This window comes from Euphorbia lathyris, chromosome 10 (assembly GCF_963576675.1).
Source record: "Euphorbia lathyris chromosome 10, ddEupLath1.1, whole genome shotgun sequence".
NCBI classification, from domain to species: Eukaryota; Viridiplantae; Streptophyta; class Magnoliopsida; order Malpighiales; family Euphorbiaceae; genus Euphorbia; species Euphorbia lathyris.
Genome location: NC_088919.1, coordinates 71,261,488 through 71,280,637, shown reverse-complemented (window position 1 = coordinate 71,280,637; position 19,150 = coordinate 71,261,488). Strand labels below are relative to the sequence as shown.

Genomic DNA, 19,150 nt, shown 5'->3' with positions numbered 1-19,150 from the left:
AATGTTTTTGCTTAATTTGGAAATTCACGTCTTGAAATTTGAGCAGGACAAGCTTTTGGATCGGACTAGTATTACCCATCTTTTCCCTGTTACCAAGTACCTTGGATTACTGGCCACTGGCATGACAGGTTAGCTTCTCTTTCCCTCCTGTGAAATGAAACTGCATTTCTTTTTATGATGTGATGCACTTTTAGTTTAGTCACTACAGAGTTTAATTTTGTTCAATAAAGGTTATAGTTTTACGTGCAATGTACACATTGTGAAGCATGATTGGACACGCAATGATAGGAATGATGGGAAATAATGTAGATACCTCATTTTTTCTACACCATCAAAATAACCTGTTGACTGCAGTTTCTCTGAACATTTGTGATGGAAAGCCTACGTGCTAGAAGTTTTCATATTTCTTTTCTAGACTGCGACCTGATAATTCACCCTCTCTAGTTACGATCCAATACAAATTAAATTCAGGCAAATGTTTAATGTCTAGGTAAATACTACTGAAACCAGCTTGAGCTACTCATGAATGAATCTTCTTTAAAATCTCAACTCTTCTTTGCTTCACATTTTGCCGCGTTTGCAAAATATTCTGGTTTGTACTGCATCTGCACCCTTGCTTTTGGTTAACTCTTATGGATTATTAGCATGAAATTTCATTTTCTTTGTCAATTTACAGCTGATGCAAGGACATTAGTCCAACAAGCTCGAAATGAGGCAGCTGAGTTTCGGTTCAATATGGTTATGAAATGCCCCTGGATGTGTTGGCCAAATGGTATTTTATTACTATTGCATTCTTATGATCTTCTATAATGCTCAAATATTAGTTCGTACTATGTTTTCAAAAACTAATGATCTTTTATTAGTTTGTAGTACGTTTTCAAAAACTAATGATCTTCTATAAGGTCATTTGCTCTTAATTTTTCAAAAACTTGTCTGCCATTTTCATAGCCTATTCCAAAACTTGGCTTTGCTATTATTTCCCCTGCTCTTGCTATGATTTCACTCTCCACGTCTCTCTCTCTTTGTGCCCAGAAGTTGTGAGTTTACTCCACCTGTTTTGAGTAGTTGTTGTGGACTCCACCATTAAGCTTGCCATTGCCTATACTTTTAGAAATTAATAGAAATTTTTGTGTCAGTATCTGAATGTTCCCAGATAGAACATATAGTATAAATTTTGAGTTTAGTGGGTATCACATATAGTAGCTACTACCTATGCTTAGGTTTTACGTGATGAAAAACTGAAGTTTGGTTGACCTGCTTAGATTTTCGTACTAAATATGGTCATGAAATGCCCTGTGGATGTATTGGCCAAATGGTATTTCATTACCATTGCATTCTTATGATCTTTTATAATGTTCAATTAGTATATTTTAATATGTTTTCTCTCTAATTTAGAGCAGCTCCCTTCAATCCAAATCATTATATATTTTAAATATTTTTAATGGACGTATTTTTAATCATTATAAATACTTTTAATGTGTGTATTTTTAATCATTATAAATATTTTTAATGAGCGTATTTTTTATCAATATAAATACTTTTAATGAGTGTATTTTTAATCATTATATATAGTTTCTAGTAAGGGTAAATGTCCACTCATTGTAAGCTAATAATGAGTATGGTTCTCACATATGGTGAACAGAGATTCAATCTTATTGAAGAATTGAATCATACATTTTATAATTCCTCACAAACAATAAAATATAAACTTACCATACATTTTAATTTTAAATTTTATAGCACATATTGGACTATTTCAAACCACACTTTTCAACTAAAGTTTTCATTCACATGCATATATGGTCAACATTTGACTCCAAATTGGTTTCTAATTCAAATACATAAAATTATGTTTTTTATTTCAACATGCCCCTTAATCTTAATTTCGCTGACTCCTAATTGACCTCCCAATAATTTTATCCAAAATTATTAATATTTTAGAATATATTTTATTTTATACTATCTAAGCATCAAGTTCAGACCTTTTCTATTTTGTTTTTTGCATTATTCATTCACATTGGCATTCACTATTATTAATTAACTGCAAATAAAAGTTCATCTAGAAACAATTGATATAAAATGTAATGGCACGCAAATTGTCAAAGTTTTTAGTTTGCAAAGCAACAAAATATTGAATCCAACAATTACTTAAACATATACTAAAAAGACTTTGCAGAAGCTATCAATGAATCTGTGTATTTGCACAAATTAATTACACCCACACAAGACTTTCAATACAAAAAACAGGAAAACAAAATGACAACCACAAATTAGGATTGTTTATTTTAATGTTTCCAAAACTTTTCTCTTCAATGTTGTATGAGACCAATTTGTTTATACCATAACTAAGAAGAATCTTATTCGTGCTCTTTGAATATCCCAAGACTTTGACTTTTCCAGAATAATGTGGGGAAGCATATATGGGTTCTTTAACATAGCACAATCGTTCCCAAGTAAACTGGTCAAATTCATCCTTCTTTCTGATGTATAAATCAGAGTGACGACCAAAGGAAAAGCTGAAGCAAAGACACCCTTCTAAAACATGCAAATCAGTCAAAACTGGTATACTGGGGTAAAAAGGCTTAGGCAATAACGAGAACATCTCCTTTTTCATATCAAATGCCAAAATATCACGGTCACCCGAGCCTAACCAGTGTAGACTACCATCTGCAAAGTATCCAAATCCAGAGTATAATCCTACACAATTTGGACAATCTTTAATCCTTGTCCACCTTTTCAATCTCATCCTATAAATCCAAACTCGGGTTTTAATCAGTGTAGATAACATAAGCACAACTTTGTAATCATTAATAGAGTTATCATAACCCAAACCCAATCCAAATATTTTGTAATTTCTTACAGCTTCCGAAGGGCAATCCGGGAGATTCATATACTTCCGAGTGGATGGATTCCATAAAGCAATCTTGCAACAACTTCCATATATAAGAAGCAAACCATTGCAGTTGCCATATATGTTTTTCCATATATCTAAGTTTGGTTTTTCGAGTAGAATCTCTTGTTCCTCACCATCATTCATATCAATTATATGAAATCGTCTTGGCTCATTCTTCAATGATGTATGCTGTAAAATTACCTTGCGACGACTGATGTTTTCAGAAGATCTCATGAGATAGTAATTTGCGAAATTAGGGCTATCTATGATTGCGCATAAAGATTTAGAAACGCGTCTGAATCGTAGAACTGACTTAACAGGCAAACATATAAAAATTTCAGTGATCAAATCTCCAGGAAAATGTCCCATAACTGCTGACTTGAAATTTACTAGTAATTGGCAGAGACACACCTATTATATATAAAACATAAAAACAAAGCCAATATTCACAAACAGACATGACTATTCAGGAACGGACATGATTATTCATGAAGGAAATTGACTGTTGGTATTTAAATTAATTACATTGATCACAATTATTTTTAAGGAAGGGCCTGTTTGTTTTATCTGCTGTTGCTGTTTGCTGTTTGTTGTTACGGTTTGCTGTTTGTTGTTTGCTGTTTGATTATTAGTGTTTGGTAAAACTATGATTGCATGTTGCTGTTAGTATGTAAAATGACTAATATGGACATGATTTAAATAAATATATAAATTAATTCTAAAAATAATAAAAATAACCTAAATAACTAAATTACAATTACAAAAATAATTATTTATATATAACTTCATTTTTCCATAAAAAAAACTATATACTAAAAATTAAATTGCTATAAAATTGTCTGTAATATTTCTTCATTTTAAAGATCAATTTTTATCTCTAAATAGGATGGAAGCAATCTCATCTCTCAAAGCATTCATTTGAGTTGCTCCAGTTTCCTCGTGATTTTCATTTGTATCAACATCATTTGAACTACTCAATGAGTCATACGGCACAAAATCAGGATCTGCTAATGTGTTTCTTCGAATATAATTACGTAGTGCCATTGAAGCAATCACGATATCCCTTTTACTGTCTCTTTTCCCTTTAGATCTTTCCACAGTTTCCAATGGAGTTTCATCGAATCCCATTTATTTCTCATCTGATCTTTAGTAAATATGTGACCCGCAATTTTCATTTCATTTTCTACCCATGGCCATCCTTTCAGACCCCATCCCCCTCCACTTCTTTTACCAAGATTGGTGCCCCGAACACAAATATCAAGAAACACATTAAATTCTACATCATTCCATTTTTTTCTTGGAACAGTTTTTTTTTTCTTGTGTTACCACCTATTAATAATAAAATAGATATGTATGCAATAATCTATAGATTAATTTTTTTAATTGGAACTAGGTGAGTGGTTGTGAGGGCAGAGAATCCCAACTAGGTTGGCACCCCTGCAGCACTGAAACCGAACCTGCTTAATTAAAATTGAAAAAAGAAAACATACAAAGAGAGAGCAAGCAATTAAACAAACCCATAGACAACACCGTCGTTTAAGTTCTCACTAATAAATTCTAAGCAGACTGATGGGGCAAAGTCCCACCAATTCTCTTTTTGAGTAATTCTACCTAAATTAGCCAAACAATCTGCGACTTTGTTACCTTCGCGGAAAATGTGAGATACAACTAAAACCATTTGATTTAAGTTTTCCAAACAATCTTTCCAGTCATCTCCACTACAAGAAAAAAGGGTTTTACTGACCAAAATTTAATATAGGTATAGTTTCCGCTCATTAAAAATATGTTCTCAATACATTTAATGTGCGGATATCATATTAATGAGCAAAGTATATAATTTGACTCAATTTTCCTAACATTCCACTCATTATTTCATAACAATAAAAAAACCACCTTTTAATTATAAAAAACCCCACTCATTAATAACCTTAATCTTTAATTTACCGCCAATGTGATCTAAAATTCATTCCAAATATTTCATTCCCCCCTAAGGGAGTGTTTGGTTAGATAAATTTAGATTATGGAATGAAAATGATAGTAAATTATTCCCTTTTTGGTTAACCAAATATAGCTTGGGAATTAGAATCTCATTCCCCAACTTTGACAATTATTCATTCCCTCCACTTTTCACTTCAATCAAATTTCATTCTCATTCCTAATGATTTATATATATATAAAAAATAATAATAATATAACATATCCACGTTTTACCCAACATATACCCACCACTATTTTACCAACCCACGTACCCAACATATCCACCTTATAATTTATATATATCCACCTTATAATTTATATAATATATAGATATATTATGTGTAAATGTATTTTCCTGTACTAGTTTATAATACAACTTTTTTGTACAGTAAAAAAAGTTATCATCAATAAATCATTAATTTGCTTTTCTAGATGATATAAATTTTTGTATATTTTTTAATTTAATTGAAATTATAATTATTATTATTTACTAAATTATTTTTAATAAATTTTGTACTCATTTTTATTACGATCATTAACAAACCAAACAGCTTCAAAGAGAATCGCATTCCCATTCCAGGTTGAACCAAACATATTGAATAAATAGTCATTCCGATTCTTATTCCGCCACATTCCGTTTCCGTTTCCCTTTCTGATTCCGAAGTTTAAACCAAATCGCACCCTAAAATCAGACACAAAGTTCACGCTTTCAGCCAAAAAAGCTCTCCTTCCTGTTCGACCTAGGTCTGCTCCCATCTTCTCACTCTCATCTTCTGAAATTGGGACTCAACTAGCCTCTCTATTCCTTCTTCAGCAGATTTTTGGGTTTTCCTCATTCTGTTCGGTATCTCTTCTCATCTCTTGTTAATTTCTTTATTTTTTCATGTTTTCTTCATGTTCTTGTGTTTTCCTTTATGTGTTTAGATTCAATGTCTTTATGTGTTTTCCTTTTTCCTTTATGGGTTTAGATTCAATGTCTTAAGAAGTGGAGTTGGAAACTCAAAACCCATCAAAAACCCCAACCTCTCTCTCTTCCCGTACATGGCTTCACCATCTTTCAAAAACCCCTGTAGATTTTCTTTTGCCGCCGCATCCGAGGATTGTGATGTCACCACCAAGATTCCTCCCGATGATCGAATTCCTGCTACCATTATTACCGGCTTTTTGGGTTCTGGAAAGGTATTGTAATCTTTCTATTTTAGTTGTTACCTTTTCCCTTTGTATTAATTCGTACTAAAATTAAGAAGATATGCTACTTCAAATGTAATTGCTGACTTATTAAGCTTTCTAAATGGTCAATGCAAATGCTAGTTAAAAATTTCCATTTTCTTGAATTTCTTCTCAACTGAACTTAATTGGGCTGACATTTTTCCTTGCGTTGATGAACAGACAACATTACTTAACCATATATTGACTGCAGACCATGGGAAGCGCATAGCAGTGATTGAGAATGAGGTATTAGTTTGCATTGTTTTTGGCTGTTCGCTTATTAGTTAAACCACCATTTTTGCTATAATCATGGGAGTCTCTATGTATATTGTTGTATCATTATGACCATGGTACATAATCTCAAACTTTTGTAAGTTTATTATTATAGTCCTGCTTGTGAGAGTACGTTTATAGTGTGCAGATGTATAATTTCCTCTCCTAATGTTGAATTGCAGTACGGTGAATTTGACATTGATGGTTCTCTAGTTGCTGCAAAAACTACTGGAGCTGAAGACATTATTATGTTGAACAATGGTTGTTTGTGCTGTACAGTGAGGGGTGATCTTGTGAGAATGATAGCTGAACTAGTGGCTAAAAACAGAGGAAATTTTGATCATATTGTAATTGAAACTACAGGTTAGATATTACTGTATTAGTCAAAATGTACTGTTCTGAAATCGCTATACAGTAGTGACTTGTTATCTAAATGCTTTCTTGTTGTGTGTACATCAAATGATGTACTTGTTACACATTTACTAAAATATGCCATACTGAAACCTTACAGGTCTTGCTAATCCAGCACCAATAATTCAGATTTTTTATGCTGAGGATGCGGTTTGTAATGATGTCAAGTTGGACGGTGTTGTAACTTTGGTTGATGCTAAACATGCTGCTTTTCATCTCGATGAGGTCAAACTGAAAGGAGTAGTTAATGGAGTCTTAAGGGGTAAATTTCACTAATGGTGTACAACCTTTGTCCCATTTCACACTTTGGTGTACAACCTTCATTTTGTCTCACTAATATGTACGACCTTATAGGTGACCTCCCACTTTGGTGTACAGCAGGTAAAAATGACCTGTCAACCGTGGGACCCACAAATTAAAAAATAATTAATTTTTATCCTTTTTCTTTTTTACCCTTATCTCTCCATATCTTCACCTTCTCCCCTCTATTTCTTTCTCTCTTCAAATTTTTTTCTCTCTCTAATCTCTCTTCAAATTTGTTTTTCTCTCTAACCTTCTTTATTTGAGATTGCTTTTCTAATGGTTCAAACAAACTATGGTTCAACAAAGAAATAATACCTAACCAATCAAAACATGTAAAAATTTGATGCGGGTAATTTTTTTCCTCAATGAAATAGAGTTGCAGTGCTATTTATGTTGGAAAAATATCTATTTCCATTCCATATGAAATTATAAAAATGAATGCTTCTTTTTTTTTTTTTTTGAAACAAAAAATGAATGCTTCTCAAATTAATCAAATCATATTTTGTTACTTTTAAAACGAAAATAATTACTGGTTGCTATAGTTATCAATCCGTAATAAATTTAGAATAATTCGCAAAAACATTTACATTCCTATGAATTAATTTTACAGGGCTGAGAATAGCTCTTGCTAGCTTCAAGGTAACAGAACACAAAAATTAATCAATTTTTAAGGACTAGTGTTAAAAAATGAGAGGTTCAACATTATAATAACTCAAAAATTATCAATCACGATCAATCAGGATCATAGTTTAAACTGTTATGGTGAAAATGGATTTTATTTTTTCAAGACATTGGATGCACGAAGTAACATGAAAATATAGTACAGCAAAATGAAGTTTCCTATAAACTAAATAGACAAGCATTATCACTTTTTCTTTATTCTTACCGACCAGAGTTTACGTATCATTAACAATCAGTAAAAACCTTAATTATTTATATATTATAGAGAAGGTTAGAGAGAGATGAGCTAGAGAGAGAAATAAATTTGGAGAGAGAGGTTAGAGAGAGAGAAAAATAGAAGGAAGAAGATGAAGATATGGAAGGATAAGGGTAAAAAAGAGAAAGGATAAAAATTAATTATTTTTTAATTTGTGAGTCCCACTTTTATTAATGATTTGAATGAAAAGTGATGAGGTGGCGCGTTGACTATGCGTTGAACGGTCATTTTTACCTGCTGTACACCAAAATGGGAGGTCACCTATAAGTTCGTACATATTAGTGAGAAAAATTAAAGGTTGTACACCAAGTGTGAAACGGACTAAAGGTTGTACACCATTGATGAAATTTACCCGAGTCTTAAGTCTTAAGTATTTTTATCCTCAAATTACCTTGGTCTTATGTTCTATATGTATTATAGTGAACACATAAACTGGTAAGCACATGTAAGCAAATTTAAATGCCAAATAATTTGTTCCTTCTCAATGCAGAGACTTGATATATTGGGAGCATTAGAGGATGTTGTTGGGGAATTCAATGATTTGAGTATGACAACTACTAACATCCATCATGGTCAGCGTTATTTCAATGAGTAAGCTGCTGTGAACTGCTTTTTCCAGGGTACACTGAGATGAAAATCAAATATTTTGGGGAAGGGGAATAATATTTGTTACTTTACTCTAAATAGGGTTATAATAGAATGTAATCAATGTAATGTAGAGTGTTCAATCTTTCTTTATTAGGCCAAATAAAATAGAAAATGGAAATGACGAATACATGTAGAGTTGCATATCATTTTAATAATGTTTGGGATTATCTTAGGTATTTTTTACTGCCAATTTTGTTAATTTTTTATTTGAACCTTAGTGAGACTATTTCACAAAGGTTATGATTCGCTAGTTTATTTATTTTTCTGTTTTAAGCAGGATATAAAGGAAGTTAAGCATGAATTATTTACTCCCCTTCTTATCCAAATTGGTTGAGAGGCTGAGAGATTGTGAGACAACATTGTTTGTTCAGCTTCTAGCAGGTGAGGTTTCATTTCAGTAATTGAAAAGAATTTGCTCAATAGTTTTGCAAATGAGCAGCTAGATGGTTGGTTAAATTTGCTGTGAATTGTAATATTCTGTTGTGGTCATCTGTTATTTGTTTGTTTGTAAAAAGTCTTTTCATGTGAAAAAAGACAAAATTAGCTGTTGTGGTGCCTTTTCTCCCAGGCCCTGTGTAAAACGCTCCTCTCTTCTTGCAATATTTCTCTCCCTGCTTGCCTTACTCCTTGCACGTTTAGCCTCAAACTGGTAAGGCAAGGTCTTCTCTCTTGCTTTTTCAGCCATTGATTTATGGATACTTTCCATCAGCACGCACTTGTTCTTGAACATGTTACCTTTCACTTTCATGTACATCTCATGGTACATGTGCTTGTCAATTTTTCGGGCTTCCCTGTACTTGCATAGAAGTCGTCTGAGAGCTCGCAGTCTCTTTCATTCTGTGAGGACTGGAACGTAAGTGAATCTTCGTTTTCTGGCATAGTTGCTGCAACTAGAGGACAAAGCCTTAAATGTAATTGATTTGTTGTTGGAAAATAATGTTAGAAACCAAGCTTAAGTCCTGTTAAGATCCTAAGTTGCAAAATTTTCCACCTTGAGGGACCTAACTGAACTTCCGTGATTTTCTAGTATTTCATAGCATACGAGACATGCTTCTGTTATCTATAAGCATAATTTTATCGGTAAAGTCAATTTTGTAACGTATCATAAATGGGACAAGTTAAGAAAATTTATCAAGCAATACTTAGACTCTATTTCATGTGTCTTCGTGGCAAGTTGTGAATCCTACAGGTTTATTTAAATTTTGAGTCATTTTTATTGTAGAATATTCGTTTAAAGCTGTGAAGGCCGCTTCCATTACATCCATTGAAGCTCGTGGGATGGACTCTGTCTGTGTTGTCACACAGGTAAGTGACCTTCTCAATTTTTTGATCTAGAACTCGAATGTTTTTGCTTAATTTGGAAATTCACGTCTTGAAATTTGAGCAGGACAAGCTTTTGGATCGGACTAGTATTACCCATCTTTTCCCTGTTACCAAGTACCTTGGATTACTGGCCACTGGCATGACAGGTTAGCTTCTCTTTCCCTCCTGTGAAATGAAACTGCATTTCTTTTTATGATGTGATGCACTTTTAGTTTAGTCACTACAGAGTTTAATTTTGTTCAATAAAGGTTATAGTTTTACGTGCAATGTACACATTGTGAAGCATGATTGGACACGCAATGATAGGAATGATGGGAAATAATGTAGATACCTCATTTTTTCTACACCATCAAAATAACCTGTTGACTGCAGTTTCTCTGAACATTTGTGATGGAAAGCCTACGTGCTAGAAGTTTTCATATTTCTTTTCTAGACTGCGACCTGATAATTCACCCTCTCTAGTTACGATCCAATACAAATTAAATTCAGGCAAATGTTTAATGTCTAGGTAAATACTACTGAAACCAGCTTGAGCTACTCATGAATGAATCTTCTTTAAAATCTCAACTCTTCTTTGCTTCACATTTTGCCGCGTTTGCAAAATATTCTGGTTTGTACTGCATCTGCACCCTTGCTTTTGGTTAACTCTTATGGATTATTAGCATGAAATTTCATTTTCTTTGTCAATTTACAGCTGATGCAAGGACATTAGTCCAACAAGCTCGAAATGAGGCAGCTGAGTTTCGGTTCAATATGGTTATGAAATGCCCCTGGATGTGTTGGCCAAATGGTATTTTATTACTATTGCATTCTTATGATCTTCTATAATGCTCAAATATTAGTTCGTACTATGTTTTCAAAAACTAATGATCTTTTATTAGTTTGTAGTACGTTTTCAAAAACTAATGATCTTCTATAAGGTCATTTGCTCTTAATTTTTCAAAAACTTGTCTGCCATTTTCATAGCCTATTCCAAAACTTGGCTTTGCTATTATTTCCCCTGCTCTTGCTATGATTTCACTCTCCACGTCTCTCTCTCTTTGTGCCCAGAAGTTGTGAGTTTACTCCACCTGTTTTGAGTAGTTGTTGTGGACTCCACCATTAAGCTTGCCATTGCCTATACTTTTAGAAATTAATAGAAATTTTTGTGTCAGTATCTGAATGTTCCCAGATAGAACATATAGTATAAATTTTGAGTTTAGTGGGTATCACATATAGTAGCTACTACCTATGCTTAGGTTTTACGTGATGAAAAACTGAAGTTTGGTTGACCTGCTTAGATTTTCGTACTAAATATGGTCATGAAATGCCCTGTGGATGTATTGGCCAAATGGTATTTCATTACCATTGCATTCTTATGATCTTTTATAATGTTCAATTAGTATATTTTAATATGTTTTCTCTCTAATTTAGAGCAGCTCCCTTCAATCCAAATCATTATATATTTTAAATATTTTTAATGGACGTATTTTTAATCATTATAAATACTTTTAATGTGTGTATTTTTAATCATTATAAATATTTTTAATGAGCGTATTTTTTATCAATATAAATACTTTTAATGAGTGTATTTTTAATCATTATATATAGTTTCTAGTAAGGGTAAATGTCCACTCATTGTAAGCTAATATTGAGCGGAATTATTCCGCTCATTAATACTTTTAGTAAGAAGGGCTTCCTCAAGGGGAAAATTCCGCTCATTAAAAACATTTAATGAGTGGAATTAGATTTCTAGTGATGGTTTTTCGTCATTAAATCCCATTTTTCTTGAGAACAAGGGGAGGTGAGATTAGTCGAACTGATAAATATATAAATCACTTGGTAACTCATTCTCGATAAGATTTATGCATTTGCAAAGATATTTTTTATAGTTTAAAAGTTTACAAATACGGTTTATCGTATTTCTCTTGTTCTCCAACCATGTGGCTTGAATCATTTTCAAATATAAACAACGTGGTTTAAAAGTTTGCAAACTCTTACAGTTTGGTTCATTCCGTTAGGAAATACAGTCCAAAAACTGAGTTCTTACATGATTTACAATTCTCCTAAATAAATTTATTTTCTGAATATGAGAATTGAATGGTGTCAAACTTAGATAATGGATTTACTGTATAGAGTAGCATAGTCTAACATTCCCAGGCCATAAAGGATGAACACAGCTTAAGTAAAAACTAATGAACCCAGATTGAGAAGCGACTTGCTGTTAGATAGACTCAAAAGCTTTTCAAAATTTTGAATTTAGCCAAAACCACAAAAAGAGAGAGAAATTGACATATCGTTTAGCTTCAATTGAAGCCGCGATGAAATCAGGCGGGTCCTTACCATACAAAAAATACAAGGGAAGAACTATTAATGAAATGGGAAAAAAATATGTAGAATGAAAAAAAGTACATGAGTATGGTTCTCACATATGGTGAACAGAGATTCAATCTTATTGAAGAATTGAATCATACATTTTATAATTCCTCACAAACAATAAAATATAAACTTACCATACATTTTAATTTTAAATTTTATAGCACATATTGGACTATTTCAAACCACACTTTTCAACTAAAGTTTTCATTCACATGCATATATGGTCAACATTTGACTCCAAATTGGTTTCTAATTCAAATACATAAAATTATGTTTTTTATTTCAACATGCCCCTTAATCTTAATTTCGCTGACTCCTAATTGACCTCCCAATAATTTTATCCAAAATTATTAATATTTTAGAATATATTTTATTTTATACTATCTAAGCATCAAGTTCAGACCTTTTCTATTTTGTTTTTTGCATTATTCATTCACATTGGCATTCACTATTATTAATTAACTGCAAATAAAAGTTCATCTAGAAACAATTGATATAAAATGTAATGGCACGCAAATTGTCAAAGTTTTTAGTTTGCAAAGCAACAAAATATTGAATCCAACAATTACTTAAACATATACTAAAAAGACTTTGCAGAAGCTATCAATGAATCTGTGTATTTGCACAAATTAATTACACCCACACAAGACTTTCAATACAAAAAACAGGAAAACAAAATGACAACCACAAATTAGGATTGTTTATTTTAATGTTTCCAAAACTTTTCTCTTCAATGTTGTATGAGACCAATTTGTTTATACCATAACTAAGAAGAATCTTATTCGTGCTCTTTGAATATCCCAAGACTTTGACTTTTCCAGAATAATGTGGGGAAGCATATATGGGTTCTTTAACATAGCACAATCGTTCCCAAGTAAACTGGTCAAATTCATCCTTCTTTCTGATGTATAAATCAGAGTGACGACCAAAGGAAAAGCTGAAGCAAAGACACCCTTCTAAAACATGCAAATCAGTCAAAACTGGTATACTGGGGTAAAAAGGCTTAGGCAATAACGAGAACATCTCCTTTTTCATATCAAATGCCAAAATATCACAGTCACCCGAGCCTAACCAGTGTAGACTACCATCTGCAAAGTATCCAAATCCAGAGTATAATCCTACACAATTTGGACAATCTTTAATCCTTGTCCACCTTTTCAATCTCATCCTATAAATCCAAACTCGGGTTTTAATCAGTGTAGATAACATAAGCACAACTTTGTAATCATTAATAGAGTTATCATAACCCAAACCCAATCCAAATATTTTGTAATTTCTTACAGCTTCCGAAGGGCAATCCGGGAGATTCATATACTTCCGAGTGGATGGATTCCATAAAGCAATCTTGCAACAACTTCCATATATAAGAAGCAAACCATTGCAGTTGCCATATATGTTTTTCCATATATCTAAGCTTGGTTTTTCGAGTAGAATCTCTTGTTCCTCACCATCATTCATATCAATTATATGAAATCGTCTTGGCTCATTCTTCAATGATGTATGCTGTAAAATTACCTTGCGACGACTGATGTTTTCAGAAGATCTCATGAGATAGTAATTTGCGAAATTAGGGCTATCTATGATTGCGCATAAAGATTTAGAAACGCGTCTGAATCGTAGAACTGACTTAACAGGCAAACATATAAAAATTTCAGTGATCAAATCTCCAGGAAAATGTCCCATAACTGCTGACTTGAAATTTACTAGTAATTGGCAGAGACACACCTATTATATATAAAACATAAAAACAAAGCCAATATTCACAAACAGACATGACTATTCAGGAACGGACATGATTATTCATGAAGGAAATTGACTGTTGGTATTTAAATTAATTACATTGATCACAATTATTTTTAAGGAAGGGCCTGTTTGTTTTATCTGCTGTTGCTGTTTGCTGTTTGTTGTTACGGTTTGCTGTTTGTTGTTTGCTGTTTGATTATTAGTGTTTGGTAAAACTATGATTGCGTGTTGCTGTTAGTATGTAAAATGACTAATATGGACATGATTTAAATAAATATATAAATTAATTCTAAAAATAATAAAAATAACCTAAATAACTAAATTACAATTACAAAAATAATTATTTATATATAACTTCATTTTTCCATAAAAAAAACTATATACTAAAAATTAAATTGCTATAAAATTGTCTGTAATATTTCTTCATTTTAAAGATCAATTTTTATCTCTAAATAGGATGGAAGCAATCTCATCTCTCAAAGCATTCATTTGAGTTGCTCCAGTTTCCTCGTGATTTTCATTTGTATCAACATCATTTGAACTACTCAATGAGTCATACGGCACAAAATCAGGATCTGCTAATGTGTTTCTTCGAATATAATTATGTAGTGCCATTGAAGCAATCACGATGTCCCTTTTACTGTCTCTTTTCCCTTTAGATCTTTCCACAGTTTCCAATGGAGTTTCATCGAATCCCATTTATTTCTCATCTGATCTTTAGTAAATATGTGACCCGCAATTTTCATTTCATTTTCTACCCATGGCCATCCTTTCAGACCCCATCCCCCTCCACTTCTTTTACCAAGATTGGTGCCCCGAACACAAATATCAAGAAACACATTAAATTCTACATCATTCCATTTTTTTCTTGGAACAGTTTTTTTTTTCTTGTGTTACCACCTATTAATAATAAAATAGATATGTATGCAATAATCTATAGATTAATTTTTTTAATTGGAACTAGGTGAGTGGTTGTGAGGGCAGAGAATCCCAACTAGGTTGGCACCCAAGCAGCACTGAAACCGAACCTGCTTAATTAAAATTGAAAAAAGAAAACATACAAAGAGAGAGCAAGCAATTAAACAAACCCATAGACAACACCGTCGTTTAAGTTCTCACTAATAAATTCTAAGCAGACTGATGGGGCAAAGTCCCACCAATTCTGTTTTTGAGTAATTCTACCTAAATTAGCCAAACAATCTGCGACTTTGTTACCTTCGCGGAAAATGTGAGATACAACTAAAACCATTTGATTTAAGTTTTCCAAACAATCTTTCCAGTCATCTCCACTGCAAGAAAAAAGGGTTTTAGTGACCAAAATTTAATATAGGTATAGTTTCCGCTCATTAAAAATATGTTCTCAATACATTTAATGTGCGGATATCATATTAATGAGCAAAGTATATAATTTGACTCAATTTTCCTAACATTCCACTCATTATTTCATAACAATAAAAAAACCACCTTTTAATTATAAAAAACCCCACTCATTAATAACCTTAATCTTTAATTTACCGCCAATGTGACCTAAAATTCATTCCAAATATTTCATTCCCCCCTAAGGGAGTGTTTGGTTAGATAAATTTAGATTATGGAATGGAAATGATAGTAAATTATTCCCTTTTTGGTTAACCAAATATAGCTTGGGAATTAGAATCTCATTCCCCAACTTTGACAATTATTCATTCCCTCCACTTTTCACTTCAATCAAATTTCATTCTCATTCCTAATGATTTATATATATATATAAAATAATAATAATATAACATATCCACGTTTTACCCAACATATACCCACCACTATTTTACCAACCCACGTACCCAACATATCCACCTTATAATTTATATATATCCACCTTATAATTTATATAATATATAGATATATTATGTGCAAATGTATTTTCCTGTACTAGTTTATAATACAACTTTTTTGTACAGTAAAAAAAGTTATCATCAATAAATCATTAATTTGCTTTTCTAGATGATATAAATTTTTGTATATTTTTTAATTTAATTGAAATTATAATTATTATTATTTACTAAATTATTTTTAATAAATTTTGTACTCATTTTTATTACGATCATTAACAAACCAAACAGCTTCAAAGAGAATCGCATTCCCATTCCAGGTTGAACCAAACATATTGAATAAATAGTCATTCCGATTCTTATTCCGCCACATTCCGTTTCCGTTTCCCTTTCTGATTCCGAAGTTTAAACCAAATCGCACCCTAAAATCAGACACAAAGTTCACGCTTTCAGCCAAAAAAGCTCTCCTTCCTGTTCGACCTAGGTCTGCTCCCATCTTCTCACTCTCATCTTCTGAAATTGGGACTCAACGAGCCTCTCTATTCCTTCTTCAGCAGATTTTTGGGTTTTCCTCATTCTGTTCGGTATCTCTTCTCATCTCTTGTTAATTTCTTTATTTTTTCATGTTATCTTCATGTTCTTGTGTTTTCCTTTATGTGTTTAGATTCAATGTCTTTATGTGTTTTCCTTTTTCCTTTATGGGTTTAGATTCAATGTCTTAAGAAGTGGAGTTGGAAACTCAAAACCCATCAAAAACCCCAACCTCTCTCTCTTCCCGCACATGGCTTCACTATCAGTGGATATAGCAAGAGCCACCTCCTTCATTTCCTTCTCTTCTCGCCAACAAACCCCTCTTTCCACTAGTGGCACCTCACTCCTTCCTCTTTTCTTCAAACCTCAACCCACCTTATCCATTCAAGCTACCCGCTCCTTTCATTCTACAAACCTCGCTCTCGGTTTCTCCAAACCATCTTTCAAAAACCCCTGTAGATTTTCTTTTGCCGCCGCATCCGAGGATTGTGATGTCACCACCAAGATTCCTCCCGATGATCGAATTCCTGCTACCATTATTACCGGCTTTTTGGGTTCTGGAAAGGTATTGTAATCTTTCTATTTTAGTTGTTACCTTTTCCCTTTGTATTAATTCGTACTAAAATTAAGAAGATATGCTACTTCAAATGTAATTGCTGACTTATTAAGCTTTCTAAATGGTCAATGCAAATGCTAGTTAAAAATTTCCATTTTCTTGAATTTCTTCTCAACTGGACTTAATTGGGCTGACATTTTTCCATGCGTTGATGAACAGACAACATTACTTAACCATATATTGACTGCAGACCATGGGAAGCGCATAGCAGTGATTGAGAATGAGGTATTAGTTTGCATTGTTTTTGGCTGTTCGCTTATTAGTTAAACCACCATTTTTGCTATAATCATGGGAGTCTCTATGTATATTGTTGTATCATTATGACCATGGTACATAATCTCAAACTTTTGTAAGTTTATTATTATAGTCCTGCTTGTGAGAGTACGTTTATAGTGTGCAGATGTATAATTTCCTCTCCTAATGTTGAATTGCAGTACGGTGAAGTTGACATTGATGGTTCTCTAGTTGCTGCAAAAACTACTGGAGCTGAAGACATTATTATGTTGAACAATGGTTGTTTGTGCTGTACAGTGAGGGGTGATCTTGTGAGAATGATAGCTGAACTAGTGGCTAAAAACAGAGGAAATTTTGATCATATTGTAATTGAAACTACAGGTTAGATATTACTGTATTAGTCAAAATGTACTGTTCTGAAATCGCTATACAGTAGTGACTTGTTATCTAAATGCTTTCTTGTTGTGTGTACATCAAATGATGTACTTGTTACACATTTACTAAAATATGCCATACTGAAACCTTACAGGTCTTGCTAATCCAGCACCAATAATTCAGATTTTTTATGCTGAGGATGCGGTTTGTAATGATGTCAAGTTGGACGGTGTTGTAACTTTGGTTGATGCTAAACATGCTGCTTTTCATCTCGATGAGGTCAAACTGAAAGGAGTAGTTAATGGAGTCTTAAGTCTTAAGTATTTTTATCCTCAAATTACCTTGGTCTTATGTTCTATATGTATTATAGTCAACACATAAATTGGTAAGCACATGTAAGCAAATTTAAATGCCAAATAATTTGTTCCTTCTCAATGCAGAGACTTGATATATTGGGAGCATTAGAGGATGTTGTTGGGGGAATTCAATGATTTGAGTATGACAACTACTAACATCCATCATGGTCAGCGTTATTTCAATGAGTAAGCTGCTGTGAACTGCTTTTTCCAGGGTACACTGAGATGAAAATCAAATATTTTGGGGAAGGGGAATAATATTTGTTACTTTACTCTAAATAGGGTTATAATAGAATGTAATCAATGTAATGTAGAGTGTTCAATCTTTCTTTATTAGGCCAAATAAAATAGAAAATGGAAATGACGAATACATGTAGAGTTGCATATCATTTTAATAATGTTTGGGATTATCTTAGGTATTTTTTACTGCCAATTTTGTTAATTTTTTATTTGAACCTTAGTGAGACTATTTCACAAAGGTTATGATTCGCTAGTTTATTTATTTTTCTGTTTTAAGCAGGATATAAAGGAAGTTAAGCATGAATTATTTACTCCCCTTCTTATCCAAATTGGTTGAGAGGCTGGGAGATTGTGAGACAACATTGTTTGTTCAGCTTCTAGCAGGTGAGGTTTCATTTCAGTAATTGAAAAGAATTTGCTCAATAGTTTTGCAAATGAGCAGCTAGATGGTTGGTTAAATTTGCTGAGAATTGTAATATTCTGTTGTGGATATCTGTTATTTGTTTGTTTGTAAAAAGTCTTTTCATGTGAAAAAAGGCAAAATTAGCTGTTGTGGTGCCTTTTCTCCCAGGCCCTGTGTAAAACGCTCCTCTCTTCTTGCAATATTTCTCTCCCTGCTTGCCTTACTCCTTGCACGTTTAGCCTCAAACTGGTAAGGCAAGGTCTTCTCTCTTGCTTTTTCAGCCATTGATTTATGGATACTTTCCATCAGCACGCACTTGTTCTTGAACATGTTACCTTTCACTTTCATGTACATCTCATGGTACATGTGCTTGTCAATTTTTCGGGCTTCCCTGTACTTGCATAGAAGTCGTCTGAGAACTCGCAGTCTCCTTCATTCTGTGAGGACTGGAACGTAAGTGAATCTTCGTTTTCTGGCATAGTTGCTGCAACTAGAGGACAAAGCCTTAAATG

At 32.9% G+C, this 19,150-nt stretch overlaps 2 protein-coding genes across 10 annotated transcripts; both read left to right on the top strand.

Moving 5' to 3' along the window:
- Positions 1-43: 43 nt before the first annotated feature.
- LOC136209584 (uncharacterized) lies at positions 44-8,574 on the top strand. 2 transcript variants are annotated; one of them, XM_066001097.1, is made up of 9 exons: positions 44-128; positions 491-592; positions 677-772; positions 3,779-5,714; positions 5,839-6,049; positions 6,260-6,325; positions 6,535-6,715; positions 6,864-7,025; positions 8,494-8,574. In XM_066001097.1, exons 5-9 carry the CDS (start codon positions 5,912-5,914, stop codon positions 8,499-8,501), a joined length of 555 nt encoding a protein of 184 aa, XP_065857169.1. In that variant the 5' UTR covers positions 44-128; positions 491-592; positions 677-772; positions 3,779-5,714; positions 5,839-5,911; the 3' UTR covers positions 8,502-8,574. The 2 variants fall into 2 exon arrangements, with proteins under 2 accessions (XP_065857169.1, XP_065857168.1); XM_066001096.1 differs by lacking the exon at positions 8,494-8,574 and having other exon boundaries at positions 6,864-7,429.
- Positions 8,575-8,928: 354 nt separating this feature from the next.
- Positions 8,929-18,596, top strand: LOC136209577 (uncharacterized). Of its 8 annotated transcripts, none has more exons than XR_010677587.1 (11): positions 8,929-9,032; positions 9,874-9,956; positions 10,039-10,120; positions 10,669-10,764; positions 14,532-16,467; positions 16,592-16,979; positions 17,190-17,255; positions 17,465-17,645; positions 17,794-17,918; positions 18,080-18,181; positions 18,516-18,596. XR_010677587.1 is itself a non-coding variant. In XM_066001083.1 (11 exons), the coding sequence occupies exons 7-11, from the start codon at positions 16,665-16,667 to the stop codon at positions 18,102-18,104; spliced, it is 753 nt and encodes a 250-aa protein (XP_065857155.1). In that variant the 5' UTR covers positions 8,929-9,032; positions 9,874-9,956; positions 10,039-10,120; positions 10,483-10,584; positions 10,669-10,764; positions 14,532-16,467; positions 16,592-16,664; the 3' UTR covers positions 18,105-18,389. The 8 variants fall into 8 exon arrangements, 7 of the variants coding, with proteins under 7 accessions (XP_065857155.1, XP_065857158.1, XP_065857154.1 ...); XM_066001083.1 differs by lacking the exon at positions 18,516-18,596 and adding an exon at positions 10,483-10,584 and having other exon boundaries at positions 17,794-17,959; positions 18,080-18,389; XM_066001086.1 differs by lacking the exons at positions 14,532-16,467; positions 18,516-18,596 and adding an exon at positions 10,483-10,584 and having other exon boundaries at positions 17,794-17,959; positions 18,080-18,390.
- Positions 18,597-19,150: the final 554 nt, after the last annotated feature.

Bases quoted from the DNA above. Each gene is read 5' to 3' on its own strand.
- LOC136209584 (XM_066001096.1), top strand. From the start codon at position 5,912: ATGGCTTCACCATCTTTCAAAAACCCCTGTAGATTTTCTTTTGCCGCC. The intron at 6,326-6,534 runs GTATTAGTTTGC...GTTGAATTGCAG, and splicing joins TAGCAGTGATTGAGAATGAG to TACGGTGAATTTGACATTGA. The intron at 6,716-6,863 runs GTTAGATATTAC...GAAACCTTACAG, and splicing joins TATTGTAATTGAAACTACAG to GTCTTGCTAATCCAGCACCA.
- LOC136209577 (XM_066001085.1), top strand. From the start codon at position 16,665: ATGGCTTCACTATCAGTGGATATAGCAAGAGCCACCTCCTTCATTTCC. The intron at 16,980-17,189 runs GTATTGTAATCT...GTTGATGAACAG, and splicing joins GCTTTTTGGGTTCTGGAAAG to ACAACATTACTTAACCATAT. The intron at 17,646-17,793 runs GTTAGATATTAC...GAAACCTTACAG, and splicing joins TATTGTAATTGAAACTACAG to GTCTTGCTAATCCAGCACCA.